The following is a 27875-nucleotide window of genomic DNA, read 5'->3' as shown; positions in this document are numbered from 1 at the left end:
TATTGCTATGTGTATAAAGTTCTGATAATACCTCCTGTCCTGATATGTGAAATGTGGACACAGTTTGAGACTACGATCAAAGCTTTTCAAGAAACAGAGAATTAATGAGGGTCACAAAAATGCAAGTTTTTTGGGTTCTGCTCAGAGTGGGCGGTCCGTGCGTCGGGTCATAGGTGATTTTCAGACAGCGTACTAATTTCGCGCCAGCGTTTTCGCGGGGAGAGAAAACTACACTGGGAAAGAAAACACATAAACTATTGATGAAATAAGATAATATCGCGTATACTTGCAGTATATAATTGGCGTTCATGGTATCATTTTCTTTGATCGTTTGTGTTGTTTCAGGAATACCAAGGTGAGGAAGTGCATCTGGCTGCGTTTTGTTTGTATTTATTTTCGCGCGAGCCGAGGGAGTGACTTGCTAGAAATAAAATAATCGTGGGCAATTGCAAGCTAGATATTTAGATGGTTACCTGTATTAGTTTTGACAGTGTTGGCATTCAAATTTATTTAGTAAGTTGAGAATGTGCGTATATTTGGTATTGCTATTTATTCATTTATTTTTGTAGATGGCTAGGTAGCAAATTAGCTACCTAATTTTGTAGCTACCTAGCTAACCAGCTCACTCAAAGTGAATAGGCTGCGCTTGCTAGCCAGCTAACTTGATGGATAACTAGTTTAATAGCAAACTACCTGTATTCTTGACAATTGTCAGCTGTATTGTTTGATGTTATTTTCCAAAAGTGTTGATAAACATCAAACCAAGCATAGTTTACATGAGTTTGCCACGTTGCCTGATGGTATGTTGCAACTAACTAGTTATTTTCCTTGGTTAGTATTTGTAAACTTCATGTAGTTTTGACGTCAAAAAAAAAAAAAAAAAAGTTACAGTAATAAGCTTATAGATGTCCAGTCCTGTATGTTGACCAGCTACAAATGCCCTCTACTTAGAAGGGTAGCTAGCTAAGAGGATTGAAGAGTAAGTACAAAGATGTTTTGATTCTGGCAGTGATGCCCAGCCTGACCCCTCTTGTACACACATAGCAGTATACACACTGACACGTTCAACTCATAGCGAGTGTGTCAAACAACATGCACATATACAAATAAACAATATTAATCCAAAACTCATACAATAAACTGACAATTATGACTCGTCCACCTCTAGTCTAGTTATCTAGCAACCTAAACAAAAACACCTGTTGAGGCAGAGATGGAACATTGTCACAGTCTCTCTCTCAGCGTCTGCTGCTGGTATTGGTGAATGTTCTATTTCAAGGTTTTAGGTGGATGGATAGTTGTGTGGCCTTGGGTTGATTGTTTGTCCCATAAAGATACATGGAGATTAATAACAGTGTTTTTTACATTTCTCCTCTCTGCCTGGCTGACTGGAAGGGTCTGAGGAAGGATGATGGGTAGTGGATTGCCTCCAGTTGGCTGTATGTTAACTCTTGAGTAAAAGTAGCCAGTGTTAAAAACATCCTCTCCCAGCAGGGTTTGAGTGAGGAACCAGGATGATGGCGATGGTGCCTCTGACCAGCTCAGGTCTTCTCCCTCTGCTGGAATCTCTGGAGGATAGCACAGCCGGACAACCTGAGCAGACAGACGCCTACCTCACTATTGCCAAGTAGGTGCTTTAGTTGGACATGCATAGCCTGTAGGATGACGTTGTTATCCTTAGATGCTGATCTAAGGGCATGTTAGGTGTATATTTTTCTGTCTAATGAGCTAAGGTAGGGGGTAGATCTGTGCCTTGGGTAACTCCATATAATATGCCTATTTTTCTATCCTAAATGTACACTAATTCCTGGGACTGATTTTGTCTTTTCAGTCGTCTCAGTGGAGATGATGGAAAGCAATTCCTCCCTGCAGTAGTAAAGCACTTTTCACGTTTGGGTAAAACTTTCCAGGTGAGTGCATGCTTTACGTGAAGAATATTTATAAAGCAATACAACTTTTGTTTTAAGCTTTCATTGGCTTAGGGATACTGTCATAAATGTCCAGTTATAATGCTATTGTCATGTGTTTATCATGTTGTTTTAGACCCATATCTTCAGTCAGAATGCAGAGCTGTGCCAAGCTGCACTGCAGGCCCTGGGGTTCTGTGTGTTTCATGTCCACGTTGTCTCTGCTATCCCAGGTACTGAACAAGCAGAACTCTTCATAGGTTTACATGGGACTAGTGTAACTGGCACAGATAAGCTTAGTCCTAGACTAAAAAGCAACAATCCAGATTTCCATTGAAACTACTTTGTACTCCAAAAGTAGGCTTAACCCTTTAGACCACAATATAATTCTAGAATGCAGCTGTAGATTACAGAGAATTTTGAAGATTAAACTCATTTTCTCACATTTCAAACAGACATGGCTCAAAAACAAAGAACAAATGACAATTACAAGTTAACTTAGTTTTAAAGAGCACAACCTCTTCTTTGATATGACCCCACATTCATGTCAATAAGAATAACACTAATTTGATCTTCCAGTGTGTAAAAACACACACTATAAAAAACGATTAACACTCAACAAAACAAAAACCCTAGTGTTTAAATTGTAGTTAATTTGACTAAATTACTCACTCAAATGTACCAAGTATAATATATTGTAAATATTATTTACATACAAATATTTAAAAATATTCCATAATGTGACCAGAGGACAATATTCAGAAAGTATTTCAAAACCCACACAAAGTAGGCTATTTGATCGACAACGATTCTTACTTCTGTAACAATGTAAAAATGCAAACAACTATTCAGAAACTATTTCAACATGTAGATAACCTCTCTCAATAAGATTTAGTACATACCAGGCCTGACACAAAAGGTAGAAATAGTAGCTTACTTTGACAACAATTCAGTGAATGCAACAAGTATTAGATACAGATAAAGAGAGAAGATGCAAAACCCAACTGTTCAGAGATGATTTTAAAAGGTACACAATTTCCCTATAAGATTTGTAGGTCAAATTCATGTCACACTGTCACTTGAGTGTTTGCATTTAGCCTACAACATGCCATGAAACTTCTTGAAGCACGTCCCCATCCTACAAAGTGGCAGGTGTATAAAATTGAGCACACAGTCATGCAATCTCCATAGAGAAACATTGGCAGTAGAATGGTCTTACTGAAGAACTCAGTGACTTTCAACGTGGCACCGCACAGTGATAGGATGTTTGTACAATTTCTGCCCTGCTAGAGCTGTCCCGGTCAACTGTAAGTGCTGTTGTGAAGTGGAAACGTCTAGGAGCAACACCAGATCAGCCGCGAAGTGGTTCGCCACACACGCTCACAGAACGGGACCACTGTAGCGCATAAAAATAATCTGTTCTCGGTTGCCACACTCACTACCGAGTTCCAAACTGCCTCTGGAAGCAATGCCAGCACAAGAACTGTTCGTCGGGATCTTCATGAAATGGGTTTCCATGGCCCAGCAGCTTCACACAAGCCTAAGATCACCACGCGCAATGCCAAGTGTCTGCTGGAGTGATGTAAAGCTCGCTGCCATTGGACTCTGGAGTAGTGGAAACGCATTCTCTGGAGTGATGAATCACGCTTCACCATCTGGCAGTCTGATGAACTAATCTGGGTTTGGTGGATGCCAGGAGAATGCTACCTGCCCAATGCATAGTGCCAACTGTAAAGTTTGGTGGAGGAGGAATAATGGTCTGGGGCTGTTATTCATGGTGAAGGGAAATCTTAATGCTGCAGCATACAATGACATTCTAGACGATTCTGTGCTTCCAACTTTGTGGCAACAGTTTGGGGAAGGCCCTTTATTGTTTCAGCATGACAATGCCCACGTGCACAAAGAAAGGTCCATACAGAAATGGTTTGTCGATTCAATTGACATTTAGCAGACGCCCTTATCCAGAGCGACTTACAATTAGTGAGTGCATACATTTTTCATACTGGCCCCCCGTGGGATAGGTGTGGAAGAACTTGACTGGCCTGCACAGAGCACTGACCTCAACCCCATCGAACACCTTTGGGATGAATTGGAACGGCGACTGCAAGCTAGGTCTAATCGGCCAACATCAGTGTCCAACCTCACTAATGCTCTTGTGGCTGAATGGAAGCAAGTCCCCGCAGCAATGTTCCAACATCTAGTGGAAAGCCTTCCCAGAAGAGTAGAGGCTAATATAGCAGCAAGGGGGGGAACAACTCCATATTAATGCCCATGATTCTGGAATGAGATGTTCGACAAGCAGGTTTCCACATACTGTTGGTCATGTAGTGTAGCTTGTTGTCTTTGTTGGGAGGGAGTGAGACGATCAAGTGACAGCGTCGCGAGGGATGCACAATGTTGCATCCAATTCTCGTGTTCTTGCCTGACAGACTAACTACAGAGTTCGCCAATGTTAGCTGATTAGTTATGAAGCTGGGACAGTTTCCAAATGAATTGTATCGTTAGAAACCGGACAAAACATGCAACTTGTTAGCTGGCTATTTAAATAAATATCACTGCAACTCTATCATATGAGATCCACTGCGCGGGCATCAACCATAATATGACAGCTAAGCAGTCAAATAATAGGAAAACAAGGCAATGTATAGCCTATGAATATCTGTACCTAGCAAACAAACCATAACCTAAGCCCAACAGATAAACACACATTACTCTGATCTCCATTTCGGAGGCTAGATAGCTGGTTGTCTGTGTGGCTAGCTAGTGAAAGTGACAGCTGAGCTCGACGCTTCGCAAGCTCAGCCCAAATTTACCGCCACAATTTTTCTTGCCTGACAAGCAGCTTGGGCCGTTTCCATATGAATTACATCGGTAGAAACAAGACTACAAGACAAGACTAGCTGAATAGATACAGCTAAACACTGCAACTAGTCCCATGAGACAGAGAACAATCATTCAAGCTCCTGCTCCACCGCTGATGTGCTCGCCTGGCTGTAGCAACCAAGTGATCGTGACAGGATTTGCTAATCTGAGAGCTATTCCCCAAGTTTCACAGCATCAAACATCAACAACACCAAGCATACAGTGGGGAAAAAAAGTATTTGGTCAGCCACCAATTGTGCAAGTTCTCCCACTTAAAAAGATGAGAGAGGCCTCTAATTTTCATCATAGTTACACGTCAACTATGACAGACAAATTGAGCATTTTTTTTCCAGAAAATCACATTGTAGGATTTTTAATGAATTTATTTGCAAATTATGGTGGAAAATAAGTATTTGGTCACCTACAAACAAGCAAGATTTCTGGCTCTCACAGACCTGTAACTTCTTCTTTAAGAGGCTCCTCTGTCCTCCACTCGTTACCTGTATTAATGGCACCTGTTTGAACTTGTTATCAGTATAAAAGACACCTGTCCACAACCTCAAACAGTCACACTCCAAACTCCACTATGGCCAAGACCAAAGAGCTGTCAAAGGACACCAGAAACAAAATTGTAGACCTGCACCAGGCTGGGAAGACTGAATCTGCAATAGGTAAGCAGCTTGGTTTGAAGAAATCAACTGTGGGAGCAATTATTAGGAAATGGAAGACATACAAGACCACTGATAATCTCCCTCGATCTGGGGCTCCACGCAAGATCTCACCCCGTGGGGTCAAAATGATCACAAGAACGGTGAGCAAAAATCCCAGAACCACACGGGGGGACCTAGTGAATGACCTGCAGAGAGCTGGGACCAAAGTAACAAAGCCTACCATCAGTAACACACTACGCCGCCAGGGACTCAAATCCTGCAGTGCCAGACGTGTCCCCCTGCTTAAGCCAGTACATGTCCAGGCCCGTCTGAAGTTTGCTAGAGTGCATTTGGATGATCCAGAAGAGGATTGGGAGAATGTCATATGGTCAGATGAAACCAAAATAGAACTTTTTGGTAAAAACTAAACTCGTCGTGTTTGGAGGACAAAGAATGCTGAGTTGCATCCAAAGAACACCATACCTACTGTGAAGCATGGGGGTGGAAACAACACGCTTTGGGGCTGTTTTTCTGCAAAGGGACCAGGACGACTGATCCGTGTAAAGGAAAGAATGAATGGGGCCATGTATCGTGAGATTTTGAGTGAAAACCTCCTTCCATCAGCAAGGGCATTGAAGATGAAACGTGGCTGGGTCTTTCAGCATGACAATGATCCCAAACACACCGCCCGGGCAACGAAGGAGTGGCTTCGTAAGAAGCATTTCAAGGTCCTGGAGTGGCCTAGCCAGTCTCCAGATCTCAACCCCATAGAAAATCTTTGGAGGGAGTTGAAAGTCCGTGTTGCCCAGCGACAGCCCCAAAACATCACTGCTCTAGAGGAGATCTGCATGGAGGAATGGGCCAAAATACCAGCAACAGTGTGTGAAAACCTTGTGAAGACTTACAGAAAACGTTTGACCTGTGTCATTGCCAACAAAGGGTATATAACAAAGTATTGAGAAACTTTTGTTATTGACCAAATACTTATTTTCCACCATAATTTGCAAATAAATTCATAAAAAATCCTACAATGTGATTTTCTGGAATTTTTTTTCTCATTTTGTCTGTCATAGTTGACGTGTACCTATGATGAAAGTACAGGCCTCTCATCTTTTTAAGTGGGAGAACTTGCACAATTGGTGGCTGACTAAATACTTTTTTTCCCCACTGTAGCTATATCTGCTGTTTTACTTATTTCACTCACCTCGACAGCATCGCTTTCAAAGTGCAAGGACGTGTCTGAATCCGTATCACCAAACAACATAGATACAGCCTCTTCCACAGTGAAAGTTTGGCTGCTTCGGTGCCATCATTTTTAGTAATTAAGTGATTTTTTTAAAATTTTAAAAGTCAAATGACAGCATACCCTGTTTCTGGTTGATGACGACAGCCACGCTAATACGACACCGGGTTCTTAGCGGGTCAATTTTGCGAAATTGACAGATATTCTTCTTACAAAAACAAGGCCGTTCGTGGCCGCTATAGTAATTGAAAGAAAGGCTGTTGACGGCCACTATGGGTTGTAAAGGGTTATTAATCTGTGTTCTGGAAACAAGCCTGTAATGTATAAGAATGAAGATAATGTGATTTGTAATCCTCCTTTACGCTCCCTTTTTCCCCAGATAATTTTGCAGAAGAGCTATTGTCAGCACTTTCCTCTCTGGTGGTGAAGTCCACAGACAAGAACACATGCACACGAGCATTATGGGTAATCTCCAAGCAGAACTTCCCTCCAGAGGTGGTGGCCAATAAGGTGCCAGAGATCCTGAGGGCCCTGGAGTGTGTGCGGACGAGAGAAGACATCCAGTCTGTACTTATGGAGCACGAGTCGCTGAATGTTGTCATAAGGTAAACAAACCCACCCACTCATGTACTCTCTTACCTCTTATTCAATAGCTTTGGTTGGGTATATGACCATCATTTTGGAATGCACAATTTAATGGTTCAGTTTGATAATTGTGACACTAAGCTGATGCATGTTATAGGAATCTACCTTGCTCAACATTCTGTCTCTGTTTTGGCTAGTGTTCAAGCTCTCTGGGCTGGAAAAGACTGTCCTGACTTTATTTCAATGATCATCAGCGTTTTCTCTGTCATGACACACACTCTCTGTGGTCAGTTTGCTGGAGCAGGCCCCAGCCCAGATGGGTGAGGTTGCAGTGCAGTGGGCCAAGCTGGTCATCCCTCTGGTGGTCCACTCAGCCTCTAAGGTGCGCCTGCGGGCGGCAGCAGCCCTGGAGATGGGCCTGCCTCTACTTCTGAAGAAACAGAAGGAGGTGGCTGCCATCGTAGAACCTATCATGTCCTCAGTGAGTCTCTGTCAATGTTTCTAGGCCAGGATACTGTCAAATCACTTAGTGACAACTGCCGATGTAAAAATGGCGTTAGAAATGCATTTGATTGAAATTGAAGTTTTGCAAATGCAGCATATCAAACGCAGCATGTTTGATTCAGATTTCTGCACCTTCTGACAACGCTTATCTTGTTTCACTCCAGAAACTCATCCCAGAGCTCCAGAAACTGTTCTCCACGAAGAACGAGACCAACGTGCTGAAACTCTGGCCGTTATTTGTCAGGCTCCTGGGGAAGGTAAGGCTTGGTCATTCTTTTTGGTTTGAAACCTAGCCGATTTACTACTTATTCGCTACTTATCTACTACGTAATGGTTAGGGAGTGAATTAGGCAGTACATGTAATGATCTGCTTGGCTCTTCGGAAGTTGTATTGAAACACTGAATTGTGTTCCATCCCACAGCTGCTCCATAGAGGTGGTCCCTTCATCAACTCCCTGCTTGGCCTGGAGGAACTGGGCTTCCGTAGCTCCTCCCCCAACATCAAGAAGGTCGCCTTCATCGCCTGGAAGAGCCTCATTGACAACTTTGCGCTCAACCCAGGTGGGTAACACACAAGACAACATGCTTTGACTTAGTCCAGTTTTTATTGAGTTGCCGCTTTTTAGACTTTAGTTTAATCAGTAGTCCCGTGTAGCTCAGTTGGTAGAGCATAGCATTTGCAACGCCAGGGTTGTGGGTTCGTTTCCCACGGGGGACCAGTATGAAAAAAATAATTTAAAAAATGTATGCACTCAATAACTGTAAGTCGCTCTGGATAAGAGCGTCTGCTAAATTACTAAAATGTAAAAATCAGTAGTTTCTCTTTAGAATTTATTTTAATGGAAGTTTCTATGACGTGGTTTGAAAGATACTCTTGTAATCATCCATTACACTGAGTCCTCACACATTATTTTCTATGGAGACCATGTGCTAAGAGACTTGATTCTCACTGTTGAGTTAGGACGTTTATTAAAATATTACTCCTTAAACGGAATACAATGAGGAGCACTCAATAACAGTTGAACATGTTATACTTTATGTGTTAGGAGTTTAGGGTAGTTCTATTCCAGGGGTCTCCAACCTTTTCAAGTATGAGAGCTACTTGTAAATGATGAAACGTCACGCGCTACTCATTAATTTTTTCCTAGTTTTCAAATAGGCACTTTGTATTTTCCAGAATTCTGTTTTATTTGTCCTGGTTTAGGATTTTTTCAGATGATTCTCAAAATTAGAATTATTCATAGACAAACAATGACATTTGATGTTCTGAGTCCATGTCAATGGTTACATCACATCAGAAGACAATTTTTGGGGGTTCGGATTTTGTTGTCTAATACCCCTTTAATTGCGCATTTTGCCAGAGTGGATTGTGCTGGTTTAGTGATGTTTTTGCTGCTGCATATGTCATGACAGAGTTTGCAAAACAAAAGCCCACGCAATTTATATAAATAATCATGATATAATTCTGCCAGTTAAGCCTACTTTGCAGTTAACTTTTAATTGAGAAAGTTTGGGGGAAAGTCTGTCTACCCAGAAGAAAGTTATCATGATCGCTAACTGGTTAAACAAAGTGGTTAAACAAAGTGAATGATAGAGAAACGCGCGCACCACACAGACATACAGGGGCAATATTGCTGGAAAATAATTGGCAGATAATTTGTCTTAAGACAATTGTGGCTAGCAAGGGGTGGGATTATGTGGATTTGATTGGATAGTATGTGAGCTTGAAGTGTTTGATACTTGTGAGATTTGTTTGACAGTTTGCGGTGGAACGCGTGAAAAATACATGCATTTTCAGAATTGTTTAGCGAGCTACTCATAGGTGGGCTGCGATCGACCTGTTGGAGACCCCCTGTTCTATACGGACTGTAACTGTCTGCCTGTCTCCTCTGTACTGTAGAGATCCTGTGCAGTGCCAAGCGTCTAAAGCTGCTGATGCAACCCCTCAGCTCCATCCAGGTGAGGACAGAGGCCCTCCTGCTCACCAAGCTGGAGGTCTGGTGGTACCTGGTGGTCAAACTGGGAGCCAACCTGCCCACACACTTTGAACAGGTACGGTTTGTGTTTTACCTACTGTTTATATACATGTTTATACTGCCCACTTTGAACAGGTGCAACAAGCATTTCATCTTTATACTGGAATACCATAACAACCTGATAATGTGTTACGACTCGGAGCAGGATTTGTTACTGGGGAATTAAGAGATTACATGAGATTAGATTCAGGTTTTCTTTTATCTCTGACGTTTGCGTTCAAGGTATTCATTGCCCTTAGTTTTAATCACGATTGTGGTTTTGGGAATGAATGTGTTACTCTTGTTGACTAATAGTCTGTTGTCAGGTTGGTGTACCTCTCCTCCAGTGCACCCTGGGCCCTGACTCGGCCTTCCCAGCCACTCCTGCTAGGAGCTCCAGCCAGTGCAGTGCTGTGGGGACCACTACTCCTAAAACTGGTACAGTCTCACTCTGACTGCCCTCATCTACCTTCTATTGACTAGTACTGGCAAATATCGTCTGCTGCGCGTTAGCTGTTTTGCTTTCGATTTGCATGCGTGACTTGCCGATATGTACTTGTATTTACCTAGTAGCATATAGAACAGCATCACTTAATATTCTCATGTAGGATATACCTGAAATGTGCCACCAGGAATTGTCTTGTGGAAACAGTGGTCATTGGATGTAAAACATAATAATAAAAATCCCAACATATATTACTCTTAGATTAGATTAATACGTCATTGATTAATCACTCTTTGTTTCCTCCCGCCCCACCAGGTTCCGCAGCATTCTCTAGCACTGCGGTGCCCCGTCTGAACCTGAACACCAGTGTGGTGGTGGCCCAAGCCTATCCCTCCATCCAGCTGCTGGGACTAGAGATGTTGTTGCACTACTTCCTGGGGCCAGAGGTCACAACCGCCGCAGCCAAGAACAAGCTGACACTCAGCCTGGGTGAGAGGAAAAAGAGAGGGAGGGGGTTAGAACTGCTACCATAGAAATATAATTGAATATAGAAATAGAATGAATAGAATGATATTTCTATGGTTGCTACCACAGTTTTATTTGCTACTCTCAGTGCTCAGTGGCGCTGTTTCTAAATTCTTTGTTCTTTGAACCTGTGAGTGTATAACACATTTTAATGAATGCTTGTGTTACCGTGGGATGACACACACACATTACCCATGTGCAATGCCTGTAAAGTAAACTTTGTGTCAGATAAAAATAGTTTGAGTTGGGACCTGCTTGCCTGTTTCTGACTTGACTGACCCTCTTTGTTTTCTCAGAACCTATTACTCACCCCTTCCTGTCCAGCCCCTCCTCCTTCACCAAGCACGCCTCGCTGCTAATCGCTGCTGTCTGTGACAGCTTCATCTGCATCGGCAAAGACGCTCCAGGTACCTACCTGCCCTCAAGTAACTCACTGCAACTGACATTAGCATAGGCTCAATGACAGCCATAATGGCTCTGACGGCCATTTTGTCTCCTGTACAGTAGAGTACCGATGGGGTAAAAAAAATTGATAGTTATTTTGGACGCTATTATATCTGTACTTTGACAAGTGTCGATTTGTAATTATTAGATTTTTTGCTGGGTAGCATTAGCATCCCCCCCAAAAAAAATGGTGAGCCAACATGTTTTCAGCACTTTTCCCCCATGTCTCTCTGCTAAGAACACCTTCCTAATATTGAGTTGCAACCCCCCCCTTCTCACAGTTGTCAAGTTGGCTGGATGTCCTTTGGGTGGACCATTCTTGATACACACAGGAAACTGTTGAGCGTGAAAAACCCAGAATCTTGAGAATCGCAATACATATCGCATCGGCACCTAATTATGGTGATAATATTGTGTTGTGAGGTCCCTGGCAATTCCAACCCTACAGTAGAGCCATTGTATGTAGTCTCAAAGACTGTTTCAGAGCCAGCCTCAGTGTATAGCTGGTTCTTCCTCTGCCAGGGAGAGGGTATAAATCATCTATGGCCCAGTTAGGAAAAATGTAGGCGGAACTTCCTTCCACAATGAATGCTATTCAGCTGGCCTTCCTCCAAGAGCAATCAGATCTGATGTAAAAAGATCTGATGTGATTGGTCAAAATACCAATTAGTGGGGAAAAAATATCAGAATTGGGCTGCCTGTGTAAGTGCTCTCTCCATAAAGGGGATAGAATAGCTTGACTTGCTGCCGTAGAAGGGCTCCTCACATGGACTAGTGATTGGAAACAGCCTCAGAGTCACTGCCTGGGGGTAGACGAGAGTTGGAAGGAATGATTGTGTGTCTGTAGGAGTGCATGCGTGGGGGGTTCAATGACTGTGCTACTTAATGTGTGGTGACTCGCCTGTTCTCGATCTATCCCCTGCAGATGCCTTGCTTACCCTTATATGGAAGAACCTCGTCAGTTTCGTAAGCACAACGATTGATGCTGGTGAGTGCCAGGGTCCAACCACATCAGATTGGAGTTATAGAGAAAATAACCCCTATCATGATGTAGGCCTGCAGTTTATCCAGGAAGCTCTGTAATCTCACTCATTCATGAGCTAGTTTCAGCCTGCTATAGCAGTGTTTCCCAAACGTCTCCTCGTTACCCCCAACCGTTCCACTTTATGTATTGCAGTACTCCCACAGCTGATTCAACTAATGAAATGCATGGTGATTAGGTGTCCAGGAGAGCCACTATAATTGTGCTATTACTGGAATACTTCAAGTAAGTGGAACGGCTGGAGAGGTTTGGGAAACATTGCTCCATAGGAATGATAGACCCCCATGCTGCGCGCCTCACTCTGCTTGGATGAGTAATGCCATAAAGTTTAACCTCACTCCATCTTCATTTAGTTGGCTAATAATGGTAAATGTTCTGTTCTGTGGCTGCTGCTCTGTTGGACTGGCCCTTCCAGCCATGGGGTCAGCCCTGCGGCCCCCACACAGAGTACCACAGCTGGGCCTGAGTCCTGTTTCTCAGGGGGGAGAGCAGAGACCCCGGCCTCCCTCCACCCCAGGCCCAACCCCACTGTCATCAGTTTAAGTCTGAGCGGACATCAGACCTTTGGGTCTGGAACCGCTGTGACGAGGAATGAAATCTGAGGGGCCAGACCCCAGTGATGACCTCCTTGTGTCCTTTCTCCTTGCCTCTTTCTCAAAATGTAAATTCAAGGTCCCTCCCCTTGGACCTTGCCAATGTGTTTTGAGAAGGTGGTGAGGAAAGACAAATGGAGATCCACCCCTAGTATGTTGTCTTTGTTTGTGTCTCATCCTGTCCCTTGTACCTGTGTTAACGTGACAGCTGGCCATAAGAAGGAAAGGCAGGGCTCTGAGGTACTGACCCTACTGCTACAGGCTCTACAGAGCATCATCTCCTCAGAAGCCCTCCCTGCACACAGGGCTCTGGTAAGACCTGCCTCTACCGCTGTACTACACCTACTCTTATTCTACTAAACCTCCAATCAGGACTGGTCTTCTGGTAGCCCATGTTAGTGGAAACTAAAAGCTAAAGTCTTACTAACTTCTGTAAATGAGTCTGTGTTTTAGCCCATGAGTTTTTGATAGAAGTGTAAAATGTCAGTGGACCATCTTGAATGTAGATGTCCTACATATCTCTCAATGCCCTAAAACTCCACTTTGCTTGTAAATAATGCTTTCAGTATATGATTTTCTTACTTCCTCTATCAAGAGTCTGCTGGAATTGACAGTGAAGGGTATCCCTCAGCGGGTACTTGGATCTGCCTCTTACCAAGTGGGCAAAATGGATGTACTGAATGTGAGTTTCTACCTCTTCTCTTTCTGTTCAGCTGTATGCAGGGTGTATATGATTATGCTGTTGACACAGATCTAGGAACCACTGGGAAAGGGACCATGGAAGCAACACAGTTTCCATACGTTATAGTTACGTAACGAATAATAAATGGAAATGCAATATATGTCCATCCAGTTGCTTCCTGCTAGCTCTGGCTCCTTCCTTTGTTGCACACAATCTTAAATCTGACCCATAAAAGCTGAACTATAGAAGGTTCCCTGTGACTGTAGACTCCTATGACGCCATAGGGATGATAACCCTGTGACCTGCTCTATAAAGAAGTCTTCTCTAGATCAGTGTAAATGAACATCCTGCAGTGTCTTTGATATGGCAGCCAAAGGGCTCTTAGCAAATCTCTGGGGTAGTGTTGTGAATTCTGTGTGTGTTCCTGTGTGTGGTGTGGTTACATTGTTGTCTCCTCTGTCTCTGCCCCAGGGAACCCCAGCTCTGTTCCTGATTCTCCTGTTCTACAACCGCAGTCTGGTGGCAGGGATCGTAGAGGATGAGAGGTGGGTTTCCCCCTAACTGAAGTCTCTTCCATTCCCCTGTCTTTCCATAAACAAATATAGAAACCTACATGTATTTTTCCGGTCTTATTTTAGTTGTATCGGTCTCTGCTCCCACACAGGTTCTTCCTGTGTTTTGAGACATTGGTGAGCTGTGGTCTGTCCGGCCCCACGTCCCCCCTGGCGTTTGGGGAGGCGGTCCTAGGGGTGGTGGGGCGCAGCGCGGGGACTCTCGGGAACAAGGAACAGCTTTGGAGGATGTGGAGCGTGGTGGTCAACCCACTGACTGACACCATCACACAGGTTAGAAAGGGACACACCATATAACTGACATCTGTATATGTACTATAACCGCACTGAATGTGACGCTTGTGTGTGTTTAGATGCAAGAACAATTTCAACAAGGGGTCACCTTAAACTACTATTATTATATTTCACCTACGTGTTGCATAGATGGAGATGGCAGTGGAGATTGGTTTAATAAGATTTTGCTCCCTCCTTGTCACAGAGCAATGAGGTGAACCAAGGAGATGCTCTGGAGCACAACTTCAGTGCTGTGCACACTGCCCTGATGTTCCCCATCACACACCTGCTACCTGGCAAGGTCCTGCCACAGGTGAGTCTGAGATGGCATACTGTATCTAGACCTGCCAACCTGCACGCATTTTGCGTACCATGCATGCAATTTGAGGTCAATGTACGCTGGTATGAAAAACAACCCTTAAATACACAACAATGGGCTTCTAGTTGGCACATTGTGGTTTTTGACAACCGTCTGAAGTTGGACCTGAGCCAATTAGAGATCTTGGGCGAGGAGAAAAAATCTCTAGCTCTCCGCAAAGGCCCGCCCCCCCGTAGTCGTAGTACTATTTTCCTCCCTTGAGCTGGATGGCAGTTCTCCACTTCTTCCATTGATACCACTGATGTGTGAGGAAAAGTGGTAGGGAAAATGGAGAACGAACTGTTTGCCAAATACATGTTCCAAAATTGTATGTGTTGGTCAAGCACATAACCACTTATTTCGTAGTTGGTTCCTTAGCTAAGGTGTCATTACGACAAAGGTAGTTAGCTACAGCGTTTAGTCAACTAAGCGAGGACACTTTCTTGCACGCACATGCTTTGATCTTCACAACGTTAGTATGAGCAAGTGCATTGACGAGCAGAAACGTTAATGTCCTTCACAGAAAGTTGTTACTGTTCAAGATTAGTAGGCCTATTAATCAGTTCTTGATCTGTCCTCTTAATATAGCTGTAGGCATATGTCAACAGTAGGCTGCGGATGTGATAATAGTCAGTTCACCAATGACAAGGCATGTTGAATGAACGGTAGCCTAGAACACAGACCTAACTGGATGGATGAGGTCAGGGATGGAGATCTGAAACAAGCTCATATAGGCCTAGTTCAGTTGTTTCATATTGCAAATAGCCAACAGTAAGCTAGACCACTACAACATTCAGAAGAAGCCAGTTTACATTTTCACTAGACTATCCACATAGACACCTGTTAATTAGAATAATCATTACCCCTACATTTAACCTAGAAAAATGTGGAAGTGTCATTGAGACCACCTCAATTTCCTTTAGCATCAAACACATGTTGGGTACATCGTTTTATATAATGGAAGACTTTAGGTTTCAGGAAATGGCAGTTACAGGTTTTTCAAAAAAGCAAAATGCTCCAACTTCCTGAGGGGGAAGTTGACTGACCCCCTTCCCGGCCTCCCCCCTACCCAACCTTAGGCCTACATCAGCATTTGCCTATGATTTGAGCAGTGTGGGTGTCACACGCGCGCCGTTGTGGGGGTGTGAGAGAAATTAACATGTAACATGTTTACCTGCTTTGTTTAATATGAATAGTTAACAATTATAAACTGTTCTACTAATGCTGTGTTTTGTAAAGGGATGGTTTCTACTCCAGCTCCCTGCAGCTAGTATAGGCATGTGGTCAAGGACATGGAGTTTTACTCGAGATAGGGGTATCTGGAGCTGACAACTGATTTAGGGATGGCTAGGTGATAAAACCAACAGCCACATTCCATTTCATGATTAATGGTATGTGAGAGGGAGATGTCTCTGGTCTGACTGAGCCTGCATTTTCATAGACTGAATTGGTGTTTGTGTAATGTAAGGTACCAGGGAGAGATGGCTCGGGTATGGATAATGTTGATAAGAACCTTGTCTTGGGGGCCAAACCCTGATTTCCATACAATGAGAACAGTCTTCACCGCAGATATGGTGTGCTGTGAATTATTCATTTATTTCATACAAATCCTAACCTTTTGACTCATTCCACACATCTGCTGTTTCATGTAGACTGAGAGGGTGTATCTTTGCTATGAAAGATCTTTGTATTGTTGGGTTGACCAGCCTCACTTACTACCTTATTAATACTCATAAAAATTATTCAAAGTTGGCAGGTCTGCATGTCTTTTAAAAGATCCTGCTATAGGATTCTCCAATAAACTACAATGAATCTATTGAGTGCTTTGCTCTAATTTCAATAATTTCAAATGAAGTGCCTTACTGTCAACGTGAACTGAGTGGATCAGTTTGAGAAAGGCGAGGAGGAGCAGAATCTCTAATCTAATAATGAGGAATGGGATGCAGGGTGATTTGAAGATATGTGATTCTGCGTTGTTCCACTGCAATGTGGTCAATCTCAAACATGCTTTTATGTCACTGTAGATGACTCAGAAGTCCATGCTGGGTACGTGGTCCAGGCTGTATAAGGTGTTTGCCCGCTGCTCTGCCCTGGTGGCCACGGCCGAGGAGAATGTCTGCTGTGGGGAGCTGTGTGTCAAGATGGCTGCCATATTGGACAGAAAGGCCCTGAAGGTAAGCGGGAGGGGACCACTGCACTGTACCCAACACCCAACAGTTATCTAATTTACCAGAATTGTTAGCCTTTTGAATAATACTGCGGTACAATAGCTTATTGTTCAGATTCATTGATCGTTCCATGCCCATTTGTTTATTCTCCAGGTTCCATCAACGTTGGATGCGGTTGCTAACATCCTCCTGGTCATCGCTGAGAGTGCAGACTTCTCTCCCTACACACCACAGTTTCAGCAGAAGATGAAATGTAAGATGCTTTTAGAACCGTTTTAACCAGAAATGTAAGGTGTTTTAACCACACATGCAAGGTGTTTTCTTTTCTTTTTCTTTTTTTACTCCTCGATTGGCTTGATGTTTGCTTACCCTCCCCTCGTCCCTTCCAGCTCCCCACACCCCTCTAACCTGGGTGCGTAAGAAAAGCAAGGCGCTGGGGAACCTGTCTACCTTCCATACCCTGCTGGTCCAATCCCTAGAGACCTTCAATGCCCTGGAGGCCCCTGAGACTGTCCCTGATGGTACAGGCCTGGCCCTGGTCTCCATCCTCTCTACCCTGTTCTCTAATCTGGCCCTGGCTACAGCCATCCAGGAGGCCCTGGCCTCTCTCACACAGCCCCTTGCAGCCCTCTATGAACAGGCTGGTAGGACTCCAAATGAGCAGCTGAAATTTACCTCAAGTCTTGGAGCAAAGGTGTGTTGAAATGTTTTCCATTTTCTGTCTTTGTCTGTACTGAAATGCATCTCTATATAAACTGTTGCATTAATGTTATATACTGAACAAAAATATAAATGCAACAATTTCAACGATTTTACTGAGTTACAGTTCATATAAGGAAATCGATCAATTGAAATAAATAAATTAGGCCCTAATCTATGGGATTCCCATGACTGGGCAAGGGCGCAGCCATGGGTGGGCCTGTGAGGCCATAGGCCCACCCACTTGGCAGCCAGGCCCAGCCAATCAGAAGGAGGTTTTCCACACAAAAGGGCTTTATTACAGACAGAAATACTCCTCAGTTTCATCAATTGTCCGGGTGGCTGGTCTCAGACGATCCCGCAGGTGAAGAAGCCGTATGTAGAGGGCGTGGTTACACATGGTCTGCGGTTGTGGACATACTGCCAAATTCTCTAAAACGACATTATGGTAGAGAAATTAACATTAAATTCTCTGGCAACAGCTCTGATGGACATTCCTGCTGTCAGCATGCCAATTGCACGCTCCCTCAACTTGAGACATCTGTGGCATTGTGTTGTGTGACAAAACTGCACATTTTAGAATGGCCTTTTACGCTTTCTGCGAATGGAAAATTTCTGGGATCTTTTATTTCAGCTCATGAAACATGGGACCAACACTTTACATGTTGCGTTTATATTTTTGTTCAGTTTATAAGTAATGGCTACTCTTTCTTTGCATGCTTCATATCTTTAACCGATCCCCTGTGTCTGGGTGGTAGTCTCACTATAAGTGTGTTCTTTCCCTGCAGCTGGAGAAGCTCCTGGGTGATGTCTTGGGGTGCCTGCAGACCCGTTCAGCCCTGGCCTATGATGATGAGCTGCTGTCCCTGCTGTCCCCCCTGCTCTGTGTCCTCTTCCTCCACCGGCGCAAGCAGGTCCGCTCCCTAGCTACACAGTTCTGGAATGCAACCTTCGCCAACACTCTGGTCCTCGTCTATCCAGAGGAACTCAAGTAAGAATCTGTTTGGACATTAAGATGAGCCATATTATATTTATGGGGCAATTTCCCAGACCTAGTTTAGCCTACTCCTGGACCAATAGCATGTTCAGTGGAGAATCTCCATTTAATACTGCTTTGAAGTCCAGCAATGCATTTAATCAGGGTCCTGAAAACTGGCCCTAAACCGACCCTAAAAGGTTTTCATGTTTGCTAATGTTTGTTTTTTCCAGGCCGGTTTTGAGCCAGGTGAAGCAGAACACTCCTATCCTTCTACCTGGCTTTCAGTCTGTTGAAGTTCCAGATGAGCTCAGTGGACAGTACTCGGTGAGGGTTTTCCCTGTTGAATAAGTAAAATCAGAGCAGGTTTCATATGAGTGGTATAATAATCCCTGGATTATGTTCTGTGTGTGCAGAGTGAGAGCTCTCAGCTGGAGACCAAACTGAGTGGAGTACAGGTCACTCCTGGGGTGAAGAGAGACTCTCTACTGCCCAGGGCTGGGGAGATGAAGGACAGGAACTCCAAGACCTCTACCAAGCCCGTCTCTGTAAGGGCTGCTTTTACCCAGTTATTTCCTGTGTATGAATTCCATTTCAATTCCCCACATTGAGGAAAAATGGAATTGACTCAAATGAAATGGAATTATTTATTCTCCGAACCCCAAAACCAAATCTTGTGCTAGGCAGCTTTCATATTCTTATGAAGGCTGTCAAAACAGAGTAAGTTGTCTCTATTGCCACCATTTGCCATCAGCATCATATTGGAGCTGACTTTTATGCTCTCCCCATCAGACGAAGCTTGACTTTGGTTCTCACAAGCTGCCTCGTAGAGAGGAACTGGAGGAGCAGGCCTCGATAGACTTTGTGTTCATCCCCCCTGAGACCAAGGAGAGAGTCCTCACTGAGCACCAGAAAGAGGTCAAGAGAACCAAAAGGTCAGTTTCGGGCAAATCAACTTTGTTAATTTACTGAATCTTTATTTAACCAGGAAGTCTCTACGTCCTATCTCTTTTTTTATTTTAGCCTTATTTAGACAAATCAATGAAAAGTTATAGAAATGCTTACATTTTCTCACTGTATAATGCTTTTGTATGGGTTTTATTTTAAAGGGTTGACATCCCTGCCATGTACAACAACCTGGATGCTTCCCTTGATACCACAGTCTTCACCCAGTACACACAGAGTCAGGAGGAATCACTGTAAGTAGTTGGCTGCTGCCGTCACGCTGTATAACACTAATCTATCAAGAAAGACTGCTTTGCCTGGGACCCAATGGTTAAAACATCCATTTCTTTTTCAGGGACAAATTGCCAGCAGATGAGCAAGCTGAAGATGCCGCTAAAGATGAGGGTAAATCAGAGGTAAAGAGAATCTAACAACAGAAGTTATTCATTGTTACATTTACCCCCTGAGGTCTGAATTATGGCATTGTTTGCCCTGATAAGCTGTTTTCATTTAAATTAAAACATATAGATGCCTTCAAAGCCAAAAGCCTTTTTCCTCAAATGAAAGTGAAAATACAAATGGATAAAATGTCTCTGCATTCTTTTCTACACAGGATCCAGAGGAAAACATGGAAATGGAGGATGAAGCTTCTGAGGTTTTGGCAAAAGACACCCAGGAATATATCAGTCCAACCAATGAGCCGGCAGAACCGGCAATGGAAGAGGAGCCTGCTGAGGAAGTACTTTCTGATTCTGCAGACGTTTCCATGGAGGATGCCAACGAAGTCGTTCCATTGCAGGTCTCAGATGTTGCCATGGAGTCTAGAGAAGTGGGCACCAGCCCAAATGTTTCTGGCGGCTCTGATATGATCTCAGGGACGCCTCAGAAACACAACAGTCGCCGCCAGTCCTTCATCACTCTGGAGAAGTATGCAGAGGGGAAGCCTGCTAGTCCTGCCAGCGTGGTGAAGTTTACAGGCCCCCTCACCAGGACCACTAACAGCCAGGAGCCTGCCTCTCAGGAACCAGAGGCTGAGGCTGACACAGACCGACAGGACTCGCTGGAGACTAAAAAAGCAAGACATAAAAGCTCCAGGAATGAGTCTTTCCTAAAGGAGGGAGATGAACCTGAACCTTCAGAAAACAAAATGGAATCTGAGGTTGAGATACTCGCTGAGAAACGACCAAGTGAAACCACAGAGGACGACGTCATCCCAGACACCCAGACTCAGGTGGAAGTAGTGAATGAAGTTCCAGTTCCTGCAGGTGAAGAAGTAATGGTAAATAACAGTCAGGAAGAAGAGGAATCTAAAGTTCTTCTGGAAGATTCTCCCAGCTCCCAGTCCACTCTAAGCCAAGGTGAACCAAGGCGGTCCGGACGACGGAGAAGTAGGCCACTGAGACCAGGAGAGGATGCAGAGGAACAAGATCATATAGACAAACTGAGGAAGAAGTCTCAACCCGGAGAGGAGGCGAGTCAAACTGATTCACCAAAGACTGCACCCTCTCCTGCCAGTCAAACTGATAGTCAGTCACAATGTAGAGCCAGCAGGAGAAGTAAGCTGGCTGTGGAGGAGGACGGTGGAAAAGACAAGCTGAGAAAGAGAAGTCACAAGGAGGTGAGTGAGTCGAGCCAATCAAATTCACAGGTTGCCACACCTTCACCTGCTGGTGATAGCAACAGCCAATCACAGGGTAGGAGGAGCAACAAATTGGTCAGGGAATCAGAGGAGCTGGTCGAAGACAAACGGAAGAGGAGAGGTGTTGCAGAGGAAGAGCTCAGTCAAAGTGACTCCCTAACGGACACTGCCTCTGATAATGATAGCCAATCACAGAGTAGATGTAGTCAGAGGAGTAAGCTTGCTGTGGAAGTAGAGGATGATGGCAGTCAGAAACAAAGGGGTAGTCAGGCTCAGAAGGAGAAGCCAAGCCAAACAGATTCACATGTAGCCACACCATCTCAACTAGAGAGTCAGTCACAGGGTAGAGCAAGCAGGAGCAAGGCCGTCAGTGATTCGGAGGAGTTTGATCTCCTAGACAAGGTTGAAAAGCAGGATCCTACTGAGGAGGAGCAAAGCCAAAGTGATTCTCAGATGGCCACACCATCTCCTGCTGCACAAACAGGATATAGCCAATCACAGGGTAGATCAAGCAGGAGGAGTAAATTGGTCATAGAGTCCGAAGAACAGGGTAAAGACAAACAGAAGAGGAGAGTTGGCACGGAAAGCACACTCCGTCAAATTGACTCAAAGATCACCACACCTTCAGCCACTCCAAAAGACAGCCAGTCACAGGGTAGAGCAAGCAGGAAAAGCAAGGTGCCCCTCGAAGTGGCTGAGTTGGAGGACAAAACAAGTCCAAATGTGGCCACTGATTCAGCAGCAGCACCCGAGATGAGCCAGACTGATTCTCAGGTTACTCCTTCCGCCACCAGCCAAACAGCCAGCCAGCCGAGGCCCAGAGGCAGACCCAGTAAGAGAAGCAAGTTAGAGGAACAGGTGAAGGCCAGCAGCAGCCCTACCATAGAGACTGAGAGCTCCCAGGTGGCAGACCAGGCTGGAACACAGGAATCCCCACAAGAAAGCAAAAGGACTACGAGACGGAGAGCTTCCCAGGGCTTACTGTCCTCCAACGTGGAGAACTCTGAGTCACACGCTTCAGAGACCCGGGAGGATGCCCAGAAACCCAAGAAGAGAGGCAGGAAGCCCAAATCCACTGAAGCTCTTCCAAGCCCACTTGCTACTGTCGGATCAGGAGACCCAGGGGCTTACCAAGAGATCCCAATGGATAGTTCTGAATCTTCTCTAAAGTCTGAATCAAAAAAGTCAGACTCGCAAAACCCATGGAGTGAGGCCTTAGAAGTTAAGATTCCACAGGATGTGGATGAAACCATTAAAACTATCAACTCCCTTAAACCTGAAGTGGAAGTTCTGAAACTTCCTCTAATAACAAAGAACGATATGGGGCAGAGGGAGGCTGACACTGAGATGGTAGATATGGAGGGTGGTGTGGTTGACCCTGTTGTTCCAGACAAGGCTGAGCATGAGAATACTAAGCCGCCTTCTCAACAGATCGACTCTTCATTAAAACCTGATCTAGAACAACTGAAGAGTCTGCCTTTGTGCATATCCCCACGGAAGAAGGAACGTGGACATAAACTTTCAGAAAGCATATCTAACTTTGACACTGTCTCCTCTCAGGAGGGTGACCTTGGGTGTGAAGGGCCAACACGGCTCCAAAATAAGCTGCTCACTGACTCTGAGCAGGCCAACTCTCCCGTGTCTTCCGCTGAAGGAAATGCAGTATCAGGATATGACAGTGTATTCCTTGAACCAAACAAACTACGTACCCCTCCCATCTCCAATGGACTCCCCACAGATACTTCACCAAGCGAAGCTGCGGAGGAGAAACTGAGTCTTCAGGTTTCTGAGTCTTCAGAGGAGAAGGTTGTAGACGTGCCTAAGCCTGTAACTGTGTCCAGTGAGGAGGTGACAGAGGAGCAGATGGGAGAAGACAAGGAGAACCGACATCCAGAGTCTACTAACAATGTTCTAGAGGACCAACCAGAAGAGGTAGTTTTCATGTCTATTGTGCAAACCCAACCAGAGGGTTTCAATGCCTTAGATGAGGAACAACAGGAGGAGCAGTACACATGTATTAAAGAAGGCCAGCCAGAGCCTGACAACACCTCTACTAGGACCAGAGAAAACGACACCGAGCCTCAGGCGGACGACGTTCAAGATATCACTCCTCTCCAAGAGAGGGCGAAAATGGATACGGTTCCAGGCCTTGAGTGTGAAGAAGAGGATGGTGAAGAAACTCAGATAGACAATAACGACCTAGATCTACGTCCTCTAGACTCTGTTGCCCCTCTGACCTTCGACACTCGCGAAGCACCAGTGCCTCTACATCATCCAAGTACCTCTAAAGACGTGTTGTACCAAGACTCCCCTCCCAAGCAGAAGGGTTTGGAGGCTATGATGGGGCTGGAGGTGGGCCAGAGCCCCAGCAGGATCAGGGGGGTGTGGACCCCCTCAGCCTCCCCCTCCACCTCTATACTGAAGAAAGGACCAAAAAGACCAATAGAAGAGGAGAGTCCTTCACCTTTCACTAAGGTAACATGATCCGGTGTACTTAATCTATGAAGATTTACACATCATACTATGGTTGCATTCTTTATGATACGTTTATGCATTATTAGAATTCTCTGCATTCCACTAAATCAGTATTAATTGAAAATTACATTCGGTTGAAGAGAATCCTTGATGTATCTACAATGGCATTAGCAAGTTCTGAAAACGGTGTTAAATTAATCTATATTTTACAGTCTCGACGAGTATCATTTGCTGACCCAATCCAACACCAGGAGCTGGCAGATGACATTGACCGTCGCAGCCCTATCATCCGATCCAGCTCCCCAAGAGCCAAAACTGCCAGCAGCAGCATCCCTCAGCCTAAGGTACATGATCCACTAGTGATGTGTAATAAATGTAATTTTATATACTTTGCACGAAATCATTATAGGCTTGATTTAGGGTTAAGATTAAGTATGTGCCACTTGGTCATTCGCGTAAATCATTCATCGTCATCAATGGGAGACATCTGTAGAAAATGTTAGTTAATCGTGCCGATATCAAGTGAGAATACCACTGGATGTGGCCACAGATGAACAGAACTTTGCCTTTTGACCCTATTAGCCTAACCTCTGCTCTATATTGCAGTATATCACAACACCAACAAAGGGCCTACTGATCCTTAGTCCACGCAATCTCTGCAGCCCTGCATACAAGAGCTCCAAGAAATGCCTGGTATGTACCCCCAGATACACAGGAAGTACCCAAGTTATTTTCAGACACGATCATAAATGCTTACCTTTTAAATCCTAATTCAATAGTTTTTAACCAAACGGATCAGATTATAGAAACCTTATTATCAAGAACAAGGACATTCATTTTACTGCATACAGAAGTGCATTATATCTAATAGTGCATGATTGTTGTGCATCACATTTTTGAAGAACAAGTGCATGAGTCCAATTGCTTTGATTTCCTTTGATCAGTGGCTGACTTGATGAATGTTGTTTCAGATCTCAGAGATGAGCCAGGAGCCAAGGCCCATCCCTAAGGACTGTGTCTACCCGGCCCTGGTCAGCTGTTCTACCCCTGTGGAGGCGGTGCTGCCTCAGATCACCTCCAACATGTGGTGAGGACATAAATCCCTATATGACAGAATATTTTTCTGTCTGGCTAAATCTGACACACTAGCTAGGTTTCCATATAATTGGCGACAGATTTTCATGTGAATATTATAAAATCTGCATAAAAACAATATGCGCATTTTCCCACAAGACGTTTCCATCGAATTGACTTGTTGTGGATAAAATGCCATGCGTGAATACGTAGTGTACATAAAAATTACTTTAAAAATATATAGGTTAAATGGGTTTCCATTCCAACATTTTTGTGTTTTTATATAGCGAATGTGCCTACTCTGGTTTTGGCATGTGCGCTCTAGCCAACAGCTGGCAGATACGGTGCTGGTAGGTTACCTAGGCCTACATGATGAGAAGATTATTTGTATTTGTCAAACGGCAGCCAAGCATCGATCATCATGTTACCAGAATAAGACCCTCGAAATGTATTGAAAAGGAGTATCAAGCTCATCGCCTTGCACTTTCCCCACCCTGTGAAGTTCACCATAACTTATTTCATCTGTAGCCTAATAAACTGCGTGCTTTCCTGAGTCGTAGTGGGAGGACCACACAACATATCATTACGTTTGCATCAATATTATAGTTTTATATCAATATTTGCGCATAAAGCGTTTCCGCTGTAATTTCTCGCATAATTAATTTTACCAACACAAAAAGATCCCACGTTGTCTAACATATTGTTTTGTCAACATTTGGAAAGTTTCCATCAGGCCTGTCTTGACATGTTTTATCCTACATCTACTTTCCTCTTATAAAAAGGTTGGATGGAAACCTGGTTATTGACAGAAATGTTGATTTATTTGCGTTGTTCCTGTCAAATAAACCTAATAAGTGTTGCTGACATCCAAAGCTTCATAGTGGAGGGTTTGAGATTTTTCCCCCAGACACGGAGAGAGATTCTTTCTTTAAACATATTTTTCTCTCTTCCTATAGGCCTCGTGGTTTTGGTCAGCTTGTGCGAGCCCGTAATATCAAAACGGTTGGAGATCTCAGTGCTCTCACACCCAGCGAAATCAAGAACCTTCCCATTCGCTCCCCAAAGATCTCTAATGTGAAGACAGCACTTAAAACATACCACGAACAGCAGGTAATGCTTAGAACTTTCAGAACAGTAACTTTCCACCACCACCTAAAAATGCAACTGAAAATGAAATCTCTTCTGTTCACCTTATTATACCAGGTAAATACTTTTCCTACATAGATTATAACTGCAGATAAAACCCAGCTGAAATGATGCCCATCTGTTTGTTCTGTATCTGACTGTTTGCCTTGTCATTGCTTCAGCGGAAGGGCCGTAGTGATGAGTTGAAGAGTTTTGAAGAGATGGAGAACATGACATCAGAGCTGGAGGAGTCAACCCTTCCTCAAAACCAGGAAGAGGAGGACAAGACTCCTGGAGAGGGCCTCGGTGAGTTCCTACCAAATACACTACACTTGTCCTAATGGTTTTGTTGCTGCCAAGCGATTTGAATTGAATGTTACTTTAACAATCAATCACATTTATAGCCCTTTTTAAAGCAACAGTTGTCACAGTGCTGTACAGTATCCCAGCCTAGGCCACAGTTACATTACTTTTTTATTTGTTTTTAGATCACATAACTGCAAAATATATATATTTTTTAAATATTCTTTATATAAACATTCAATCTAGTTATAGCCATCTGTAGTATTACTATTACCTCTCACAGGTCTTCAGTATGTCATACATGGTCTTCTCTCTGATCCCTGCTGTAGCAACAGAGATGGAGCAGGGTCCAGAGGAGAGATCGGACCAGAGCAGGCCTGATCACCAGAGACCTGAGGGGGATCTTCCGTCAGAGGTGGAGGCCCTGGGGGCTCGTCTAACTGGGGAGGAACTGAGCCACTGCTCCCCTGACCAGCTTGTTCAGCTCCATGATCAGCTGGGAGGGATGATGAAGAATGTAGTGGTGCAGCTGCAGAGCAGACTACTGGCTCAGAACAAGGACAGCGGATCCTGATTGAAACAGCCTACAGGGTTTGGATTACATATCTTGGGAATGCCCCGACGTGACGTCTCTTGAAGGTGCCAATTAAGGGTGCCTATTGACAGTTGTGGGTGGCGGAATATTGGTGTTTGAATTCTTATAGATTTTTATTTTTTATGGGTGCCCAGGCCCCCCAGCCCCCATGGACGTCGAACCTGAACACCCCAATCGAGGTTTCTCCTATTACACTCTGACTCTTAAAAAAACAGATTCTTAAGAGTTCATCAGGACTGTGCTTCAAGTTGACTAGGATCTATGTTTGGATTGTATGTTTTTAACTCCTGTTCTCTTTCGCCTTTTTCCTTGTCCTCTGATGGGTGAGGGAGGTATTTCATAAATGCTAGCTACTTTACTATTCTTTTTAGCCTGAAAGGTTGGGTGATGATGATTAACTGTCATTATGGCAAGAGTGAAAGGGATGCACGGTCTCTGATTGGTTGTTCCAAGACTTTGCCATGAAGTGACTTTTTAGCAATAAATGCTGGCCAGGGGGATGGCACTTTTAACATTTTGTGTACTTAAATAAAGTATTCTAAGACTGATTAGGCTGTATCACCAAGTGTTATTTTAGATGTATAGGGGGATGAAAAGTGTCATGTTTTTGTAATGGTCTCTTTTTAAGCTTACAGTAGGCGGGCATCATATTTCTGTTCTGATTTTGAATTGATGACGCTTAAGGGCTGATATGTTAGCACGTACGTGCAACAGCAAGACCAGGAAGCTAACTTGCCACAGGCCCAGCCATTCAGAATGAGTTTTTCCCCACAAAAGGGCTTGATTACAGAAATACTCCTCAGCAGCTGGGATCTTTTATTTCAGCTCATGAAAAATGGGACCGACACTTCACTGCTGCGTTTGTGTTTTCTGCTCTTTTTTTTGTTGTCTATAAAACCTCAAAGAAATGTTTTACTGGCTCATCTTCACTTGATTTCATCTTGTCAGGTTGTGTCAATATCAAAGTTATTATTAATATACCTTGAATCAATAAGCAAGCTGCTGTAACTGCAATAAGAATGTGCAATAAGCTCACTCCACAGTTAGCTTGAACTGTTGCCAATGGTGCTAGTGAATTGGAACCTCTTCTATAGTGCAACTGGTTGGTACGTTGTTAAGGAGGGCGGTAAAGTGTGTTGACGAGGCTCGAACCTGGGGCCCTTCTGCCGTGTTATG

At 44.1% G+C, this 27875-nt stretch overlaps 1 protein-coding gene across 3 annotated transcripts; it reads left to right on the top strand.

Annotated features, from left to right (window-relative positions):
* The first annotated feature begins 214 nt into the window (after positions 1-214).
* LOC121537028 (telomere-associated protein RIF1) lies at positions 215-27611 on the top strand. Of its 3 annotated transcripts, none has more exons than XM_041844763.2 (34): positions 215-355; positions 1495-1627; positions 1832-1910; positions 2044-2140; positions 7042-7267; positions 7539-7728; positions 7916-8008; positions 8174-8312; positions 9652-9803; positions 10093-10204; positions 10527-10700; positions 11033-11143; positions 12106-12168; positions 13024-13127; positions 13411-13497; positions 13969-14042; positions 14162-14342; positions 14548-14655; positions 16725-16874; positions 17022-17121; positions 17258-17562; positions 18356-18558; positions 18777-18870; positions 18960-19091; positions 19336-19478; positions 19653-19742; positions 19844-19904; positions 20102-23602; positions 23815-23946; positions 24209-24295; positions 24574-24689; positions 25633-25786; positions 25984-26107; positions 26440-27611. In XM_041844763.2, the coding sequence occupies exons 2-34, from the start codon at positions 1515-1517 to the stop codon at positions 26676-26678; spliced, it is 7734 nt and encodes a 2577-aa protein (XP_041700697.2). In that variant the 5' UTR covers positions 215-355; positions 1495-1514; the 3' UTR covers positions 26679-27611. The 3 variants fall into 3 exon arrangements, with proteins under 3 accessions (XP_041700697.2, XP_041700695.2, XP_041700696.2); XM_041844761.2 differs by having other exon boundaries at positions 26434-27611; XM_041844762.2 differs by having other exon boundaries at positions 1492-1627; positions 26434-27611.
* The last annotated feature ends 264 nt before the right edge of the window (positions 27612-27875 follow it).

The sequence above is a fragment of the Coregonus clupeaformis genome, chromosome 23, assembly GCF_020615455.1.
Source record: "Coregonus clupeaformis isolate EN_2021a chromosome 23, ASM2061545v1, whole genome shotgun sequence".
NCBI classification, from domain to species: domain Eukaryota; kingdom Metazoa; phylum Chordata; class Actinopteri; order Salmoniformes; family Salmonidae; genus Coregonus; species Coregonus clupeaformis.
The sequence above is the reverse complement of the archived record's forward strand: the minus strand, read 5'-3'. Positions and strand labels throughout refer to the sequence as shown.

Excerpts from the sequence above, each read along its gene's own strand:
- LOC121537028 (XM_041844761.2), top strand. The coding sequence starts at position 1,515 with ATGATGGCGATGGTGCCTCTGACCAGCTCAGGTCTTCTCCCTCTGCTG. Across the intron at positions 7,729-7,915 it reads TAGAACCTATCATGTCCTCA|AAACTCATCCCAGAGCTCCA; the intron begins GTGAGTCTCTGT and ends GTTTCACTCCAG. Across the intron at positions 14,343-14,547 it reads TGACTGACACCATCACACAG|AGCAATGAGGTGAACCAAGG; the intron begins GTTAGAAAGGGA and ends TCCTTGTCACAG.